This window comes from Hippopotamus amphibius, chromosome 1, assembly GCF_030028045.1.
Source record: "Hippopotamus amphibius kiboko isolate mHipAmp2 chromosome 1, mHipAmp2.hap2, whole genome shotgun sequence".
Lineage (NCBI taxonomy): Eukaryota > Metazoa > Chordata > Mammalia > Artiodactyla > Hippopotamidae > Hippopotamus > Hippopotamus amphibius.
This window is the reverse complement of record NC_080186.1, coordinates 83,483,857-83,498,655: the sequence shown is the minus strand read 5'-3', so window position 1 is coordinate 83,498,655 and position 14,799 is coordinate 83,483,857. Positions and strand designations below refer to the sequence as shown.

Sequence of the window (14,799 nt, the reverse complement as noted above, 5' to 3'; positions counted from 1 at the left end):
TACTTCTTGTCTCTTGATGTAAATTATAACTTTACCTTATCTTACATAACAAATATTTTTCAGTACCACTGCATACATAATTGCTTGTAAAATGTTTTTTAATTAATTAATTAATTAATTTACTTATTTATTTTATTGGCTGTGTTGGGTCTTTTTTGCTGTGTGCAGGCTTTCTTTTAGTTGTGGTGAGTGGGGGCCACTCTTCATTGTGGTGCACGGGCTCCTCATTGCCATGGCTTCTCTTGTTGTGGAGCACGGGCTCTAGGCGCATGGACTTCAGTAGCTGTGGCACATGGGCTCAACAGTTGTGGCTCACGGGCTCTAAAGCACAGGCTCAATAGTTGTGGCACATGGGCTTGCTTGTTCTGCGGCACGTGGGATCTTCCTGGAGCAGGGATCGAACCCGTGTCCCCTACATTGGCAGGCGGATTCTTAACCACTGTGCCACCTAGGAAGCCCCACTTGTAAAATGTTTTTAAAACATAGATACTCGGGTAAAATATTAAACAAAAACCAAAAATCCTCACCCTTAAAGTATCACACCACAACTAATAACCTTAAATAAATGTAACAAGTGGTATCTGAAACCAAATTTTCTTCCTAAATTGCAGGAGAATGGTTTCATAATTAGACCCCAGGGTAGTGGAATGATGCAGAGGAGCTGGCAAAGCACACACAGATCAGCGATTTTCTTATCAAGTTAAAAAAATATACCATAACTCTTTATCTAAAGATGTGGTTTGATTGGGCAGAGGAGGTTGATTCACAAGGAATATAGAAGAAAACTAAGGTTAGCCAAGAAGTCAGAAAGGAAGTACAAAAGAGGATGGTTTATCCCTAAACATAGGAAACTAAAGCATAAATGTGTTCACTTCCTTTATGATAAGAGATTAAACCTGTCATATCTTCCCTGATAATGAGTATCCTACCCAAGAGGTGAAAGCTGAATATCAGGAAAAAGCTGTAGGATTTTTACCTTTCTATGTAGGCAAAAGACAGGATTTCTTAAGCTCTAAATTGTTCCATGAGATAATTTTAAAACTCCAGTAAATATATTAGAGAGAGGATCAAGATATTACATAACCTATTTACAACCTATGATACCCTAAATTCAAAAGAATCTTATCTGACTTTTGTTATGTCAAATAAAGTAAAATTGTTATTTACATTCAACAATTCAGTAGGGCATACATTGAAAACCTACAGGTAATCAGCCTCTATTCTTCACTTTAAGTTTTAATTAGTTACAATCAGAAAATCTTTTAAGAAAGAAAGCTTACTAAAAACAGCTTAAATAGTTGCAGAAGTATCAAGTCAAATTGCTTTCCAAATGCCAGTTCTCATTGCACAAGGGATAAGAATTTCATAAAAGTTTATACAAAATAATAATAGTATAGTACTTGCTGTTGGTATTTTGTTAAGCTTATTTAAATTGCACAAAGTAACCTGGAAATTCATCGCATAGAAAAAAATTTTCTTATACTCAAATAGGAAACGTAAGATCTATAAATAGCATAGGCTCTCTCCATCTATAAACATTTATTTCATTAATTTTGCTTCTATTTTGTTTCCCTATGAATAGAATCACTTTAATTAGATAATTTTATTTCATACCATTTATTTCATCCAATAGAACACAGGAAGACATATCAAAAAAGCAACCATCTCTTGAAAACATTGCAGTTGATTTTCTTACCACTTTTACTAAATAAGGCAACAGTTAATTTCTTTTTTAAAAATCCAGCATTCACTTCACTAACTTTTTTATAAAGGCATGAAAGTGTAAAAAGAAGACAGTATTCATCCCACATAATGAAATATTCAACTTGCCAATCCATGTACAGCAGCCATTTGCTAAGCCTGTGACTTCAGTGGCTGAGAGAGAACAGCAGCTCATACTAGTCACATTTACAAATGCACGTAAGTGACCTGTTATCTTTCACCAGCTTATATTCTTTTCATAAGATGAAATGATTATTTGTGACTCATGTTCAGAGACCATACTTCTAAGCTGCATCATGATATTAAACTCACACGGGTACCCACACACATTCTTCCCTGAGTTACCTAATATTTTGTTAGTCAGTTTCCATGTCTTTTTAGCAAAAGTATTTAGGAAACAAAGTGCGTGTTCTGCAACTACTTAAGACTTGTAAAAGGTAAAAGTCTATATTTTATAACTACCTATAATCTATTAAAATCTAAAAAAGGAAGACAAGGAAATAAACAGTAGGAAATGCCAGTAAAAGTCTATTGCTTCAGAAAAATAAAGTGATTATGGATACCTACTAGGAAAAATGAGCAGTTATTTATAACACTAAAACTAGCATAGTTTTTAGAACATTTACATTAATTATTTAAACTTATAACTTCAAATGGCTGATATAAACAGATGCTTTGATATATCTTCTTCTTGCAGAAATAATACTAAATTGATGTCTTATTCACTAGCTATCTTTGTGTGGGACAACATAAAGAAAAATAGAAGAATATTATTAATACACATTTGTGTGACTTTTTTAACACCCCTCGAAATAGTCAAAAATATCCAATAATATACAGATTTTAGTAATACCAAATAAAAAAAAAACAGTGATTACATTTATGTTTTTAAAAAAAGAAAACATGGACTGGTATACCACATGTATTACATAAAATGTATACAATTCGAGTTTATATACATCTATTTTTTTCCCAATATCTATCTTGGGTTTGGTGGTATATCTACGTTGAAAAATAATTGATTGAGGAGAAACCTAACAAAGATGCAAGGGACATAAAATTACTAATTTACAAACGTATAATGTAGGAAAATAATGTTAGAAATAAAAGTTAATATGCATTAGTGCCAGATCTGCTGGATCCTCTATCAGCTCAGTCTTGGAATTCTGATGAAGACTTTGAGCAAGGCTCCCCCTGCCCACCCCCGTTCTAGCACATTTAGGTGTAATTATGCATGTATGTGGAATTGTACATGAAATTAAACAAAAAAGAAATATTTTAGCTGGTTATACAGGAATCTACACGTAGCTCTGGCTGTTACATGAACGCATCCAGAAAGACAGACAAATATCAACAGCCACATGATCCTAAAGGTTTTAAGTGAACATTCAGGAGGTTGGGGTCATCTGCCTTTCTCAAAGTGTACAAATCCAAATAGACACACTAATACGAACACATGAGTACAGCTATAATTTTTGTTAATAAACAAGATAACATCACAAGAGAGATCCCTGAATGCATTTGGAGTTGATCTTTATAAATCAAGAATTGTGTGTTTAGATTTATGTTCACCCTGGAGTCATCATCCCCAGTCTTGCCTGCTTGTCGGACTACCGTGAGCCCTGGCACTCACCAGTACAAAGTAGTATGCATACAGCGCTGCACAATGGTGGATTATAAAATACTTGTCACCAATCACCCTCCAATAGCAAATGAGAACCAACAAATCTGTAGGAAGGAAAAACAAGGTATTACATAGGAAGAAAGCTGCATTGTTTTTCAAGTGTATTTAACTCTCCTGACAGCTCATCACAGTCCACTCGGAGCCCATAGCACTTGTCTCACACATCAGGAGGTCAACTACCCCTTTTATCACAAAGTAGGTGCTTCCAGATGACTGTCTGCCGCACACTACTGTGCCTCTCTAGGGTGAGGGCCAAGTGTGGGCATCCAGCGCAGTGCCAGGTATACAGCTATGGAATGGAATGTATCTGTTGAAAGTATAAATAAATAACTTGCTTCTAGGGTTAAATAAAATGAAAATATTACTGAATAAAAATAATTTTAAAATAAGCTTATATTACTGATTTTTGTCACTATAATAACACATATAGATAAGAGGGTCCCAGAAAAGGTATAAAATGACCAACTCATTTATAATACAAATTCAGCAAAAAAATTTTAAGAATTAACAGTGTGGTTAGATATTAATTCATAATAGCAAAAAAGAAAAAAAACCCACCAAGAACTATAACTATTAAAAAGATATATACATTACTAATAAGAAAAAAAATAGCAAATTGTACTCTTTAAATATATGCAGTTTCATTTAACGAAACAGAAACATCTCAAGATGTGAACACAAGTATTTTCTTTACCAAATGGTTAAACATGAAATTTAAAGCTGGAGACAAATGGCTATCATGGATGGAACCAAAGGATAATTCAGGTTTTGTGGGTTTGGAGCTTATAGCATGGGGAGCTTCTTCTATAAAAAATAAAAATTACTAATACAAAACTAGATGTGAATACATATAAAGGTAAAAGAAATCATCAAATTATAAATTTTAAGGAGAGAAAAAAATACAAGTGTGGAAATCAAGAAAATTTAAAACGATCGGTAATTAACTGCCTGATACGATTCTCTAGGATACATTTTTCCTATATTTTGGCTGTATACTGTTTGGTCACCAAATTATATGATAATGACCTTATAATATTTTCTATAGAGAGAAAAAAAGAATTCACCTTTCATTCAGTTTGGTTTACGAAGTTTGTTTCAGTGCATGACTCTTATTTTTAAGTGTTATGACTTATTACCTTATTTGAGAAAATCTTTATCAAGTTTCTTTCGTACAAGATTTCCTGGGTGGTAACTACTCTCTGAATTGATAATACTCATTAACCAGTGCGTGAAGCATATTACAAATTTTGTGTTAACCTTGCCAATGACAGCATTTTGTGCCAAATGAGCAAATCTTTTCCCAATGTGTCCACATGATTCACTCTTCTTTTAATTGGGCCATCGAATAATCCAATAGTCTATTCATCATTTCTATCCCAAATGTATCTTTTCCTCATAATAAGTGACTGTATTTTGGTTTAATCTAATTTGGTTTTTTTACAATTCACTTCTTGATGGGAGAAAATTTTCTACTGAGTCCATCACTCATCTTTATCATTCTTGTTTCATAGTCCATTATTTTTACTTGGATTTTCTTTCAGCTGTTTATTAAATTTGAAAAACACAAAACAGGGTTCCCTGCATAAATATCCAAATCACAGATCTCTTATTTCTCTCTTGTTTTATTGAGACAGTCCAAAAATGTCTTTTCAAAGAGCAGTTTAAATAGCATATTCTCAACTTAACTTCCCCTCTGTCTCACTGTATAAAAGGTTATTCCAACCTCATCCAACATGAGAGGAAATATGACAGAGGGAAACGTGAAGTAAAGAGAGTCCATAATCTTAACTGATTATAACTAAAATACTTTACTTCTACAAATTTTACCAAAACAGTACAAAACCATGACCATGGGAGCACATTTCAAGGGCCCTTGCAAGTGAGGACCCTGAAGTTTAAATTTCATTAGTGTCGTCGTGAGCAACTCATTAGTCCAAAAAGGAGCATCACTAGTTTAAAAAAAAAAAAAAAAGAATATCTAGGCCTAACTGAGGCCCCACTCTACACCTCTGATCTTTGAGAACCAGAAAGTCAACATGAAAAATGTTTCACGTTCTACCATCACAGCAGATATTTTTTCCCTCAGTACGGGTCCTAAAAGCTACTCTCAAATAAATAAACCAAAAGCATAGACTATGTATTCTTTGCATATTTCCACAAGTAGTTTAAAAAGAAACAGATGGTGAACAACATATCACATACCAGAAATGAGGTAGCCTGAAGCAATAGCAATATTCACTTTCACAAGAGACGGATCACCCCTACAAATATTAAAAAACAGGTTCCTTTTTTTAGCACATGGTTATAGATGGAACAGCTACTTTTTTTTTCTATTGAGATTTAAATACAATTTAAATGCTTTCTATAGGCGCTCAAAGAGTAACTTGTCATTTGCATAAGGTACTGTTAGCTATGATAATGTTTCTAACTGCAATAATCATAATTTCTTGTACTTATTACCCAAAAGTTTTATGAAAATAATATTACCAAAAGACAACATTTTATAAGTGTGTTCTCATATGATTTGTTTGTGAAAGGACTCAAATGGAATTCCAGATGCTGGTGGTGGTTATTTTGACTCCTTATTCTGAATCAGAGACTCAGCCTCAAGAAATCATGTAACCTGCCCCTAATTTAGGGGCAATATGCTGTCCTACACTTTTGCCCTACTCATGCTCTTGGCTCCAAGAAACAAATATAAATTATCAGTCCTTTATCTGACTTATAATGTGAACTACTGGTAAAATTAATATAAAATAAAACTGATAACAGGTAAACTACAAGTGGAAATATTTAGTAGAAGTCATGTCTTCTTTAGAAATTTTGATCTGTGAATTTGATCTGGGAAAACTGTACTGGGAATAAATTATGGTATCAAAGAAAATGTTAAAATACCAAAAATTATAATAGGTAAAAATGTGATAAGGACAACTTGGTCAATGAATCAAATCTTTGTTATAACATTTACTTCCCAAAAGAAATAGTTCTGTTGACAATCACGTTGGTAAAATAAAAATATGAAAAAAAAAAGTAGCAATTATTTAAGTAGATTACATTAAAACCTGGTCAAGGAATGAAATTCACTAAATTAATTCACTTTGAAAAATATCTTCTCAATGAAAATTTATCAGTGCTGGTATAATTCTGACCAGCATAATTCCATATTTATGAGTAAAATAACAACATCATTGCAGTCAAATAGAGATGGTCAAAAGACCTGGTTAAATTGCCCCACATCCCTAAGAGCCCATGTCTATCACATCCCTATGCAGCGTTCTCAAAACATGCATAATCTTTCAAACTAAACAGAACTAAGCCTTCTCATATAATGCCAGGAAGTACAGTTTGTAAAATTTCTGCCACTAGAATGACATTTAAATTCTTAAAAAAAGAATCATATTACAAATTATCCTGTTATGGCTAAACATAGTTATTATTCGTGCTTCAAATCATCTCATGTAGTATACTAAGTTCCTCTCACATGGACATCTGTAATTCTCATTTTCCTATCTTTGATATCAAATGATGGGTCAAACATAAATTTGAAGACTAAGTCTTAAGTTCATCCAAATTGACTATCCTATCTCAATAATAACTCATTTTTGCTCAGAACAGTGTTTACAATAACTTGATTTCACTAGCTAACACAGTATAAACGTTTATGTAAACATCATAGTCTCCCTATTTTGGATAACAATTGCACTATTAATGCAAAATGGCCCTCATTGTTTGTATTCAAATCTAAAATAAATCACTGTAATGCACCTTGCTGAAATAAATCTGAACACAAGCAATTTAATAAACCACACACCATCAATATGTTTTCTGTTTTCAAGAGATGTTCTTATTAATAATTAATATCAAAACATAAATTGAATTGACTATATTGGAAAGAAACAGCTTACCAAAGTGGATCAGCAATAGTAGCCTCATCGAACAAGATAATGTACAAGCCAAAAACCCCAACCACCAAAGAATGACACGTAGATACTACCCTGCAATGAGACGAAATACACACAAAGATTTTAGATTCTGTGCAATAAATTTTAACTAATTCTGGCAAGACATTTAACACACTGAAGAAGTTAAATCTGGAAGCATTTAAATATAGGATTAGAGTAATTCTGAGAATATCATACAAAATTGCTATTTAGAAATCCAAGGATCACAACTTTACTTTAGAATCAATAACAAGAAGGATGCCCAGGTCTACAATTTCCTGCTGGCTAATTGATGAATCACTTACTGATTAAAGGGTCTAAAAGCAGAAGCGTATCTAATGATCCAGTTGACACAGGTTTGCGCAAACAGATGGCAATGGGTAAGCACACTACCCTGCACCCCACTCCATCCCCAGCAGCATCACTGCGGGATTAGTTTCCTGCTCCAATCAGTTAGGAATGACCTCCAAATCTACTAGCCTTAACGAAGTCCATATCCATGGATCAGAATTGGAATGGATCATGAAAAGAAAATGTATTCCCTTGGAAATTTCAGTTTTAATACACACATTATTGATTCTTGATTCTTGTGACAAACCTGTGAGAAAGCTATGGTGGCTATTATTAGTGTCTCTTTATCATTATTATGAAATTACTGCTAAACAGAAAAATGGAGGACCATGAATTTATTCAGAAAAAAATCTGTTTTTAAAAGAAATGCCCAAGTGGAAACAAAATGTCACATGATCCAGGTCAAATTATCTTTTTAGAAGAAATAACATTTAGTTGAAAAAAATCAGTTTCTGTGAATATATCTTGCTAAAAATTTAATGACATAACCAATATCCAAGTTCTATGATATCCTACTTAAAGAATTGTATACCGGTTACTATATACTTATTTACATAATGAAAAAGTTTATGACAAACAAAGTTTCTCTTCTCTTCATTAGAAGAATAAAGGATGAGAGCAACAGCAAAGTTTTCTCTTTAGAAATTAATGGTGTACAATGAATCTCTCTACATTATGGCCCCAAATCTTTAAAAGTAAGTGAAATGTATCAACCAATACAAAGTTTGATATTAAAAAATCTCACTGTAACTTGAAAAATCAATATACTTGATCTAATACATGATGTGGTCCTAAGTAAATATATCAAATTAAATCAAATCATATTTTAAATGCTCAAAAGGTCTAAAGGCACTGAGTCCTTTGTAATACCAAAATATCATTTTGACATGGTAATTAACCCAGTTAACCTGGTTTACAAGTCTGGAATTTTCATACAAAGCACACCTGTATTCCACTTGAACACAGCAAGATAAAAATGTAAGTTCCTTGCTGTCAAATAAAACACCCCATGTAAATAATTATACAACCTTTCTGTTGCCATTCAAAAATTCTATGAAAGGAAAAAGCATAACCTCTTACTAACCAGTTGTAGTGCTGAGTAACCTTCTATCAAAGGGCTTCCTTTTGGAAAAAATTTAAATTTTTGTTCCTGATACTCAGGCCTCAAATTCCCTTCTCTGCTGAGATGTTATACGGTAAAAGGGAAGAAATACAAGCCCTGAGCTGAGAGAAACAGCATATAATTCACAAGAGAAAAGTTACATGTAACTTGGATCAAATAGCTTCTGCTATAACGAATAGGAGAAAAACCCCTGTGCTTACATGCTATTCTGTATTAAAAGTCTATACGTTCAGAAACTTCTGCTAGTGAAAATTTCATATTTCATTCTTTAAAATCAGATTCCTGGAAAAGCAAAATGTAGATTCCTCAGGGTCTTAAAAAAACACTAAGATAAAATATTTCAATTTTTTTTTCAAACAAGGTTAGGAAGAAATGTTTGTGGGTTTTTTTTTTTAAGGAAATGACCATTTTAGAACAGCAATTTAAAGTTACTGATGTAATCACTTGCAAGTAGTATGAGTATTACCAAGAGAAATTATATAGCTCATCAGACAAAAGAGTTGTAAAGAAGCAGATTTAAAGATTAGGAATATTTCAGCACAATAGGACTTTCCATGTCATAGGAAAGCAAGTGGAAATAATGAATTTATTTAATTACATAATATAAATATATCTATATAAGTATGTTTGCAGAAAAAGCAGCAATTAAATATAAGATTTTCTCACTTATAATTAATTAAACTGTGATCTCTCAGGTGTGAATTTTCTGGAGTGTTTTTCTGCCGTCTGTCCTTTTACTACTAGATGATTTGGGCCACTCATCGTTCATTGACTCTTTCCTGATCACTAGGGGGAATTATGTGGGTTGTGTTTATCTGTCTGTTTCAAGACTGGAATCTGGAATTGAAGACATATATGTGTAGTCAAAAGGCAGCCAATTGTTTTTCTGTCTTTGCATCTCCACCTCCCAGCTTAAGTCCCATGTATACCAAGTTGGAGTGGGAAATAGGAGTAAATCTGAGAGAGAGAAAACACCATTTGAATAACGCAACAAATCTTATACAATCCTAGACTCCTTTTTCAATGGAACTCAGTTTCCCAAATGGTGATTCCATGTCTCATAGAAAGGCAGTGATAAGACTGAAAAAAAGCAAAGTATTTTTCAATTTCATCATTTCATTTCATTCTTATCTTTGCTTCAATCTACCTGTACACTCTCTGTTTCTTTGGCTTGCAGCTCTCTAAGATTCAAATGCCTTCACCTATCCTAACCATGTTGAAAAGGAAATGAAAATAGTTCAAAATTTAGTCGCAGAAAAGGTATGTCCCCCTCCACATCCCTTTCTTTCTCTTTCACTATTCTATCTTCATGTTAGAAATGGTTTTACAAAACAATGGTTAGGACCCACCTCCTAGAGTAATGGAAATAAAAACAAAAATAAACAAGTGGGACCTAATGAAACATAAAAGCTTTTGCACAGCAAAGGAAACTATAAACAACACAAAAAGACAACCTTCAGAATAGGAGAAAATATTTGCAAACGAATCAACAAAGGATTAATCTCCAAAATATATAAACAATTCATGCTGTTCAATATCAAAAAAACAAACAACCCAATCAAAAAATGGGCAGAAGACTTAAATAGGCATTTCTCCAAAGAAGACATACGGATGCCAAGAGGCACATGAAAAGCTGCTCAACATCACTAATCATTAGAGAAATGCAAATCAAAACTACAATGAGGTATCACCTCACACCGGTTAGAATGGGCATCATCAGAAAATCTACAAACAATAAATGCTGGAGAGGGTGTAGAGAAAAGGGAATGCTCTTGCACTGTTGGTGGGAATGTAAATTGATACAGCCACTTTGGAGAACAATATGGAGGTTCCTTAAAAAACTAAAAATGGAACTACCATATGACCCAGCAATCCTACTACTGGGCATATACCCAGAGAAAACCATAATTCAAAAAGACACATGCACCCCAATGTTCACTGCAGCACTACTAACAATGGCCAGATCATGGAAACAACCTAAAAGTCCATCAACAGATGAATGGATAAAGAAGATGTGGTACATATATACAATGGAATATTACTCAGCCGTAAAAAGGAATGAAATTGGGACATTTGTGGAGACATGGATGGACCCAGAGACTGTCATACAGAGTGAAGTAAATCAGAAAGAGAAAAACAAATATCGTATATTAATGCACATATGCAGAATCTAGAAAAAATAGTACAGATCAACCAGTTTGCAAGGCAGAACTAGAGACACAGATATAGAGAACAAACATGAACACCAAGGAGGGAAAGTGGGGGGTGGGGGGCAGGGTTGGGGTGGGATGAATTGGGAGATTGGGATTGCTATACATATATTACTAGTAAGAAAAAAACATCAAATGGTTAGTATCTTTTGTATCCCACATTTGAACAATATTTTTGTGCTATTCTTTAGACAAAAGAATCATACCTTTTATTTTTCAAAAATATGTGGAGAAATAATTCTCACTTTTGGGGAGGAGAGCGGTAACATGTATGAACCAGACAAATCAGTGTAATGTGCAGAAGAAAACAACTAGTCTTATTCACAGTCTGAGTTATAAAAGTGAATGCCTGCAAAACAATTTGGCTCAAAGATAGGGCGTTTCAGGTCACATATGACCATTCTCAAATAAACAGACTCGGGCAGAAGTTTTTAATTCTAAAAGAAATTTCAATAAAAATAATTATAGCAATTTTGGAGATCTGAATTCATTTTATAGTTAGCATTAACTTCAACTAAATAAGAACGATAAAAAGTATCCCATAGCTGCTTGAATTCACTGAGGTTTGCAAATGCACAGAGGTGTTTGGGCACCTGAAATGCTCTACAGAAAGTGAAGCAGTCATCTGAGTGGTTCTGTGTTTGAAACCTTGTGAGAGATTAATGAGTTGCACATACACAAAAAATTTGGAAACCAACTAATTAAAACTCTGGCAGATTTCTATATCCTTAGATATCTTATTCATTTCCCATTTACTTTTTTGTTTAAAAAATCTAAAAAGCAATTTTTACTTTAGAATTATATAACAAAAGAATTGATTCTGGAGGACTCTGAATTAAAATGAAAAGTTCATTAAAAGAGAGACACATATACTAACCATACACCAGGTTCTTTGGTGTGTAGTGTTTAACTGCCCTAGATTGGGCTAAGCCAGCCAATACTATATATAGGCTACTCACAGCCCCAACTAATTTCTTACTTCTGTTACCATTTCCAAAGAACATGTGTTTGTTATCATAAATATTTCAAAGGAGAATGCAAAACAGCGCCTTCCACCACCGTCAGCCAGACTCTACTTAACACTTCCCTAGAAAGTTAAATAAATTTTTCCTAACATCTTTCAGAATAAGAATTGAAAGGTTTTTTTCTTGTATGAGATATATCTCCTTGTCTTTCTTTTTATTCCTAATGTCAAATAAAAAATTTGACCTAAGATTTTGTTAGATCCTAAATGAAAAAGACTTTTTGGAAATATTTTAAATGCATAATTTTATTTCATAAGACTAAGGTTTTTTAATCAGTCAATTACATTTTCATATGCTTTACCTTGAGTTCCATTCAATCTTCTTTTCAAAGTTGAGATTATTAAAACCTGGAGAAACTTTTGCTGAAAACCAATAACTTAAAAAGTGGAAAAGCAGCTGAAAGGTGAAAAAACTGGTAAAACCAGCGCTGATGACCAGTATGGTGTTGGTATCCATATTTCTTCAGCCTGTTAAGAGAAAGAATGGCTATAAAATCCTTTTAATTGTTCATAATACACCTAAATTCATTTTTTTATTTTAAAAGAGTTTGTAGCTGTATTTTTAGTGATTTATCTTAATTTAGCACAAATGTAAAAATACAAGGAAACTATATGAATTTTTAAGCCTTTACCATTATTTGTCATATATCTCATATTTGTACTTAAGAAAGGGAAAGATCTATTATCTTAAAGATTTCAATATTATGTCAGGAGACAAATTTAACATCATAATACTCAAAAGTATCTAAGTCTAGAGTTTAACATTAAGAGGGAATTTCAAGTCTTATAACTGAAGGTATTCTTTCAGTAATATTTTTAATTAAACTAAGGACAAATCACCTGATTTCTCTATGCTTCAATTTCCTTATCTATAAAATAAAGTTGATTAGATAATTTCTAAGAAACAAGCCCAAAATAAGAACATTATCTGCTATAGCAAAACAAAAACTATATAAGAAAAAATAATTGTACAGTGTGACAAACTACATTTAAAGTTTTAAGAAAAATAATACCATCTTGGAAAATAATCATACCACTCTAACTCCTTAACTTAGTGTTTAACTTTTAAAAAAATATTCTGCAATCACACATATTCTTGAACCAAAAATCCTCCACTGCTTTTCATCTCGAAAATAAAACATTTTCATAAAAGAGCTCCAAGTTTTAAGGACAGAATGAGCAGAAAGAATACTAATATGCATATATACACATTCAAATTATGTTTTCTATCTCATTGAGTTAAACTTTATTTGGCTTCTAAAAATCTTAGGAATATTCACAGCAAAAAAAAGACACTAAAGCATTTGCTCATATCCAGCAAATACAGCATTTCTATGGCTGCATCTTTGATAGAGCTGACCCTCAAATGAAAAGGAAATGAATCAATACATATTTCCAGCTGCCTAATGTGAAGAAATAAAGTCACCTACTGAAGCCAATTCACTAGAGAAAAACCAAGTCATTGACTGCACTAGCAATAACCCCACTTCATTCCCTTCCAACCAGGATATCATAATAAGAATCAATCTCCCACAGGGCCCCTTCTGACAGAACTCAGGTGTCTGTAATGAATTCTTTCCTCATTCTTTTTTTCGGGTGTGTGTGCACAGTGAAAATATTGATATCACAATTCTTCTCTGTGAGATCCCATTAACTTTATTGCTTATTTATTTTTTTTAATTCAACATGTGTTTATCAGGTATTAAAAGATTTAACTTTCATTTATCTTGGTCTTTCAGCCTAGGTTTAATATTAACCCAAATAATACATAAAAGTAAGTTCTGCACATAAATTAAACATCATTGTAATTTTCTAAGTGAGATGTAAAAAGGAAAATGTCTTTCTAAGATTAAAGTAAGTAAGAATCGGGATGCCAGGTGGGCAGATAAACAAAGACAATGAAACCAGTAACGAGAAGCGAGTAGAAAGTCTAATCTTAAATGTGAGGGTGAGCTGTCCTGAAGGGTTTTGCGTGTTCCCTGGAGGTTCTGGAGGGTGGCTAGGCAAGAGCTGCTTATTTACTTCAGTTAAAATTCAACGTATACAATGAGTATTTATTTCATGAACGTTTGCTAAATTTATGTTACAAAACACAGTAGATATCATGCAACATTATCCATTTTATGAATTAACTTAAGCAATACATTTTAAAAAATCACTCAAGTCACCATTAAAAAATTCCTCATTCCTAAAAAAAAAAAATCTAGTTTTTATTAAGTCTTTGTTATACTGGATATCTTATATTTTCAACAGACTTTCAGTTAACTAGGGTTTTGGGGGTACATGTTGAGAATCTCCCTTTGCAAAAATGTTCCACTTAAAACTAAAAAGCTCCACATAGTCAAGTTATGGCTTCCATTAAAGGCTCAACAGACAGAAGCTAATTAAATTGTTCTACTCCCAGCTTTGCTTCTTATTAAGCAGCTGCTTGCTTCACCAGCCATGCCAAGTCAAGGACTAATCTAAGGAATTTTAAAAAATATTTTCCCAGAAAACCAAGGCTTCCGGTAGGAAGCAACTGTCCTTGTTCATTCACTGAATCAGGCCATAAAATGGTAAAAATGGACGAAACCAAATAATGCTCATTACTGACACAGATTAAGGGCCTTTTAGAGTTTAGTGATTATTAAGTAGAGGAATACACAGTAAAAGTAGAAAAGTATTAGACCTGGTTCATACACCTCTACATGTGGCTAGTAGCTGGCAGAAGGCACAGATACTATCTTAGAACAGAACAGCCGAAT

General features: G+C 33.0%; 1 protein-coding gene across 11 annotated transcripts in view; it reads right to left on the bottom strand.

Annotated features, from left to right (window-relative positions):
- The window catches only part of TLCD4 (TLC domain containing 4), a 114,856-nt gene that overhangs the window by 36,462 nt on the left and 63,595 nt on the right, over positions 1–14,799 (bottom strand). For 10 of the 11 annotated variants that reach the window (XM_057718287.1, XM_057718216.1, XM_057718236.1 and 7 more), the window contains 4 exons: positions 12,358–12,523; positions 7,312–7,401; positions 5,609–5,667; positions 3,356–3,450 (listed from right to left, as the gene is read on the bottom strand). In XM_057718287.1, the coding sequence (XP_057574270.1) occupies positions 3,356–3,450; positions 5,609–5,667; positions 7,312–7,401; positions 12,358–12,512 (399 nt within the window). In that variant the 5' untranslated portion in view covers positions 12,513–12,523. Of the gene's footprint in view, positions 1–3,355; positions 3,451–5,608; positions 5,668–7,311; positions 7,402–12,357; positions 12,524–12,895; positions 12,925–14,799 lie in introns of all 11 variants that reach the window. The other variant, XM_057718275.1, reaches the window with a different exon arrangement.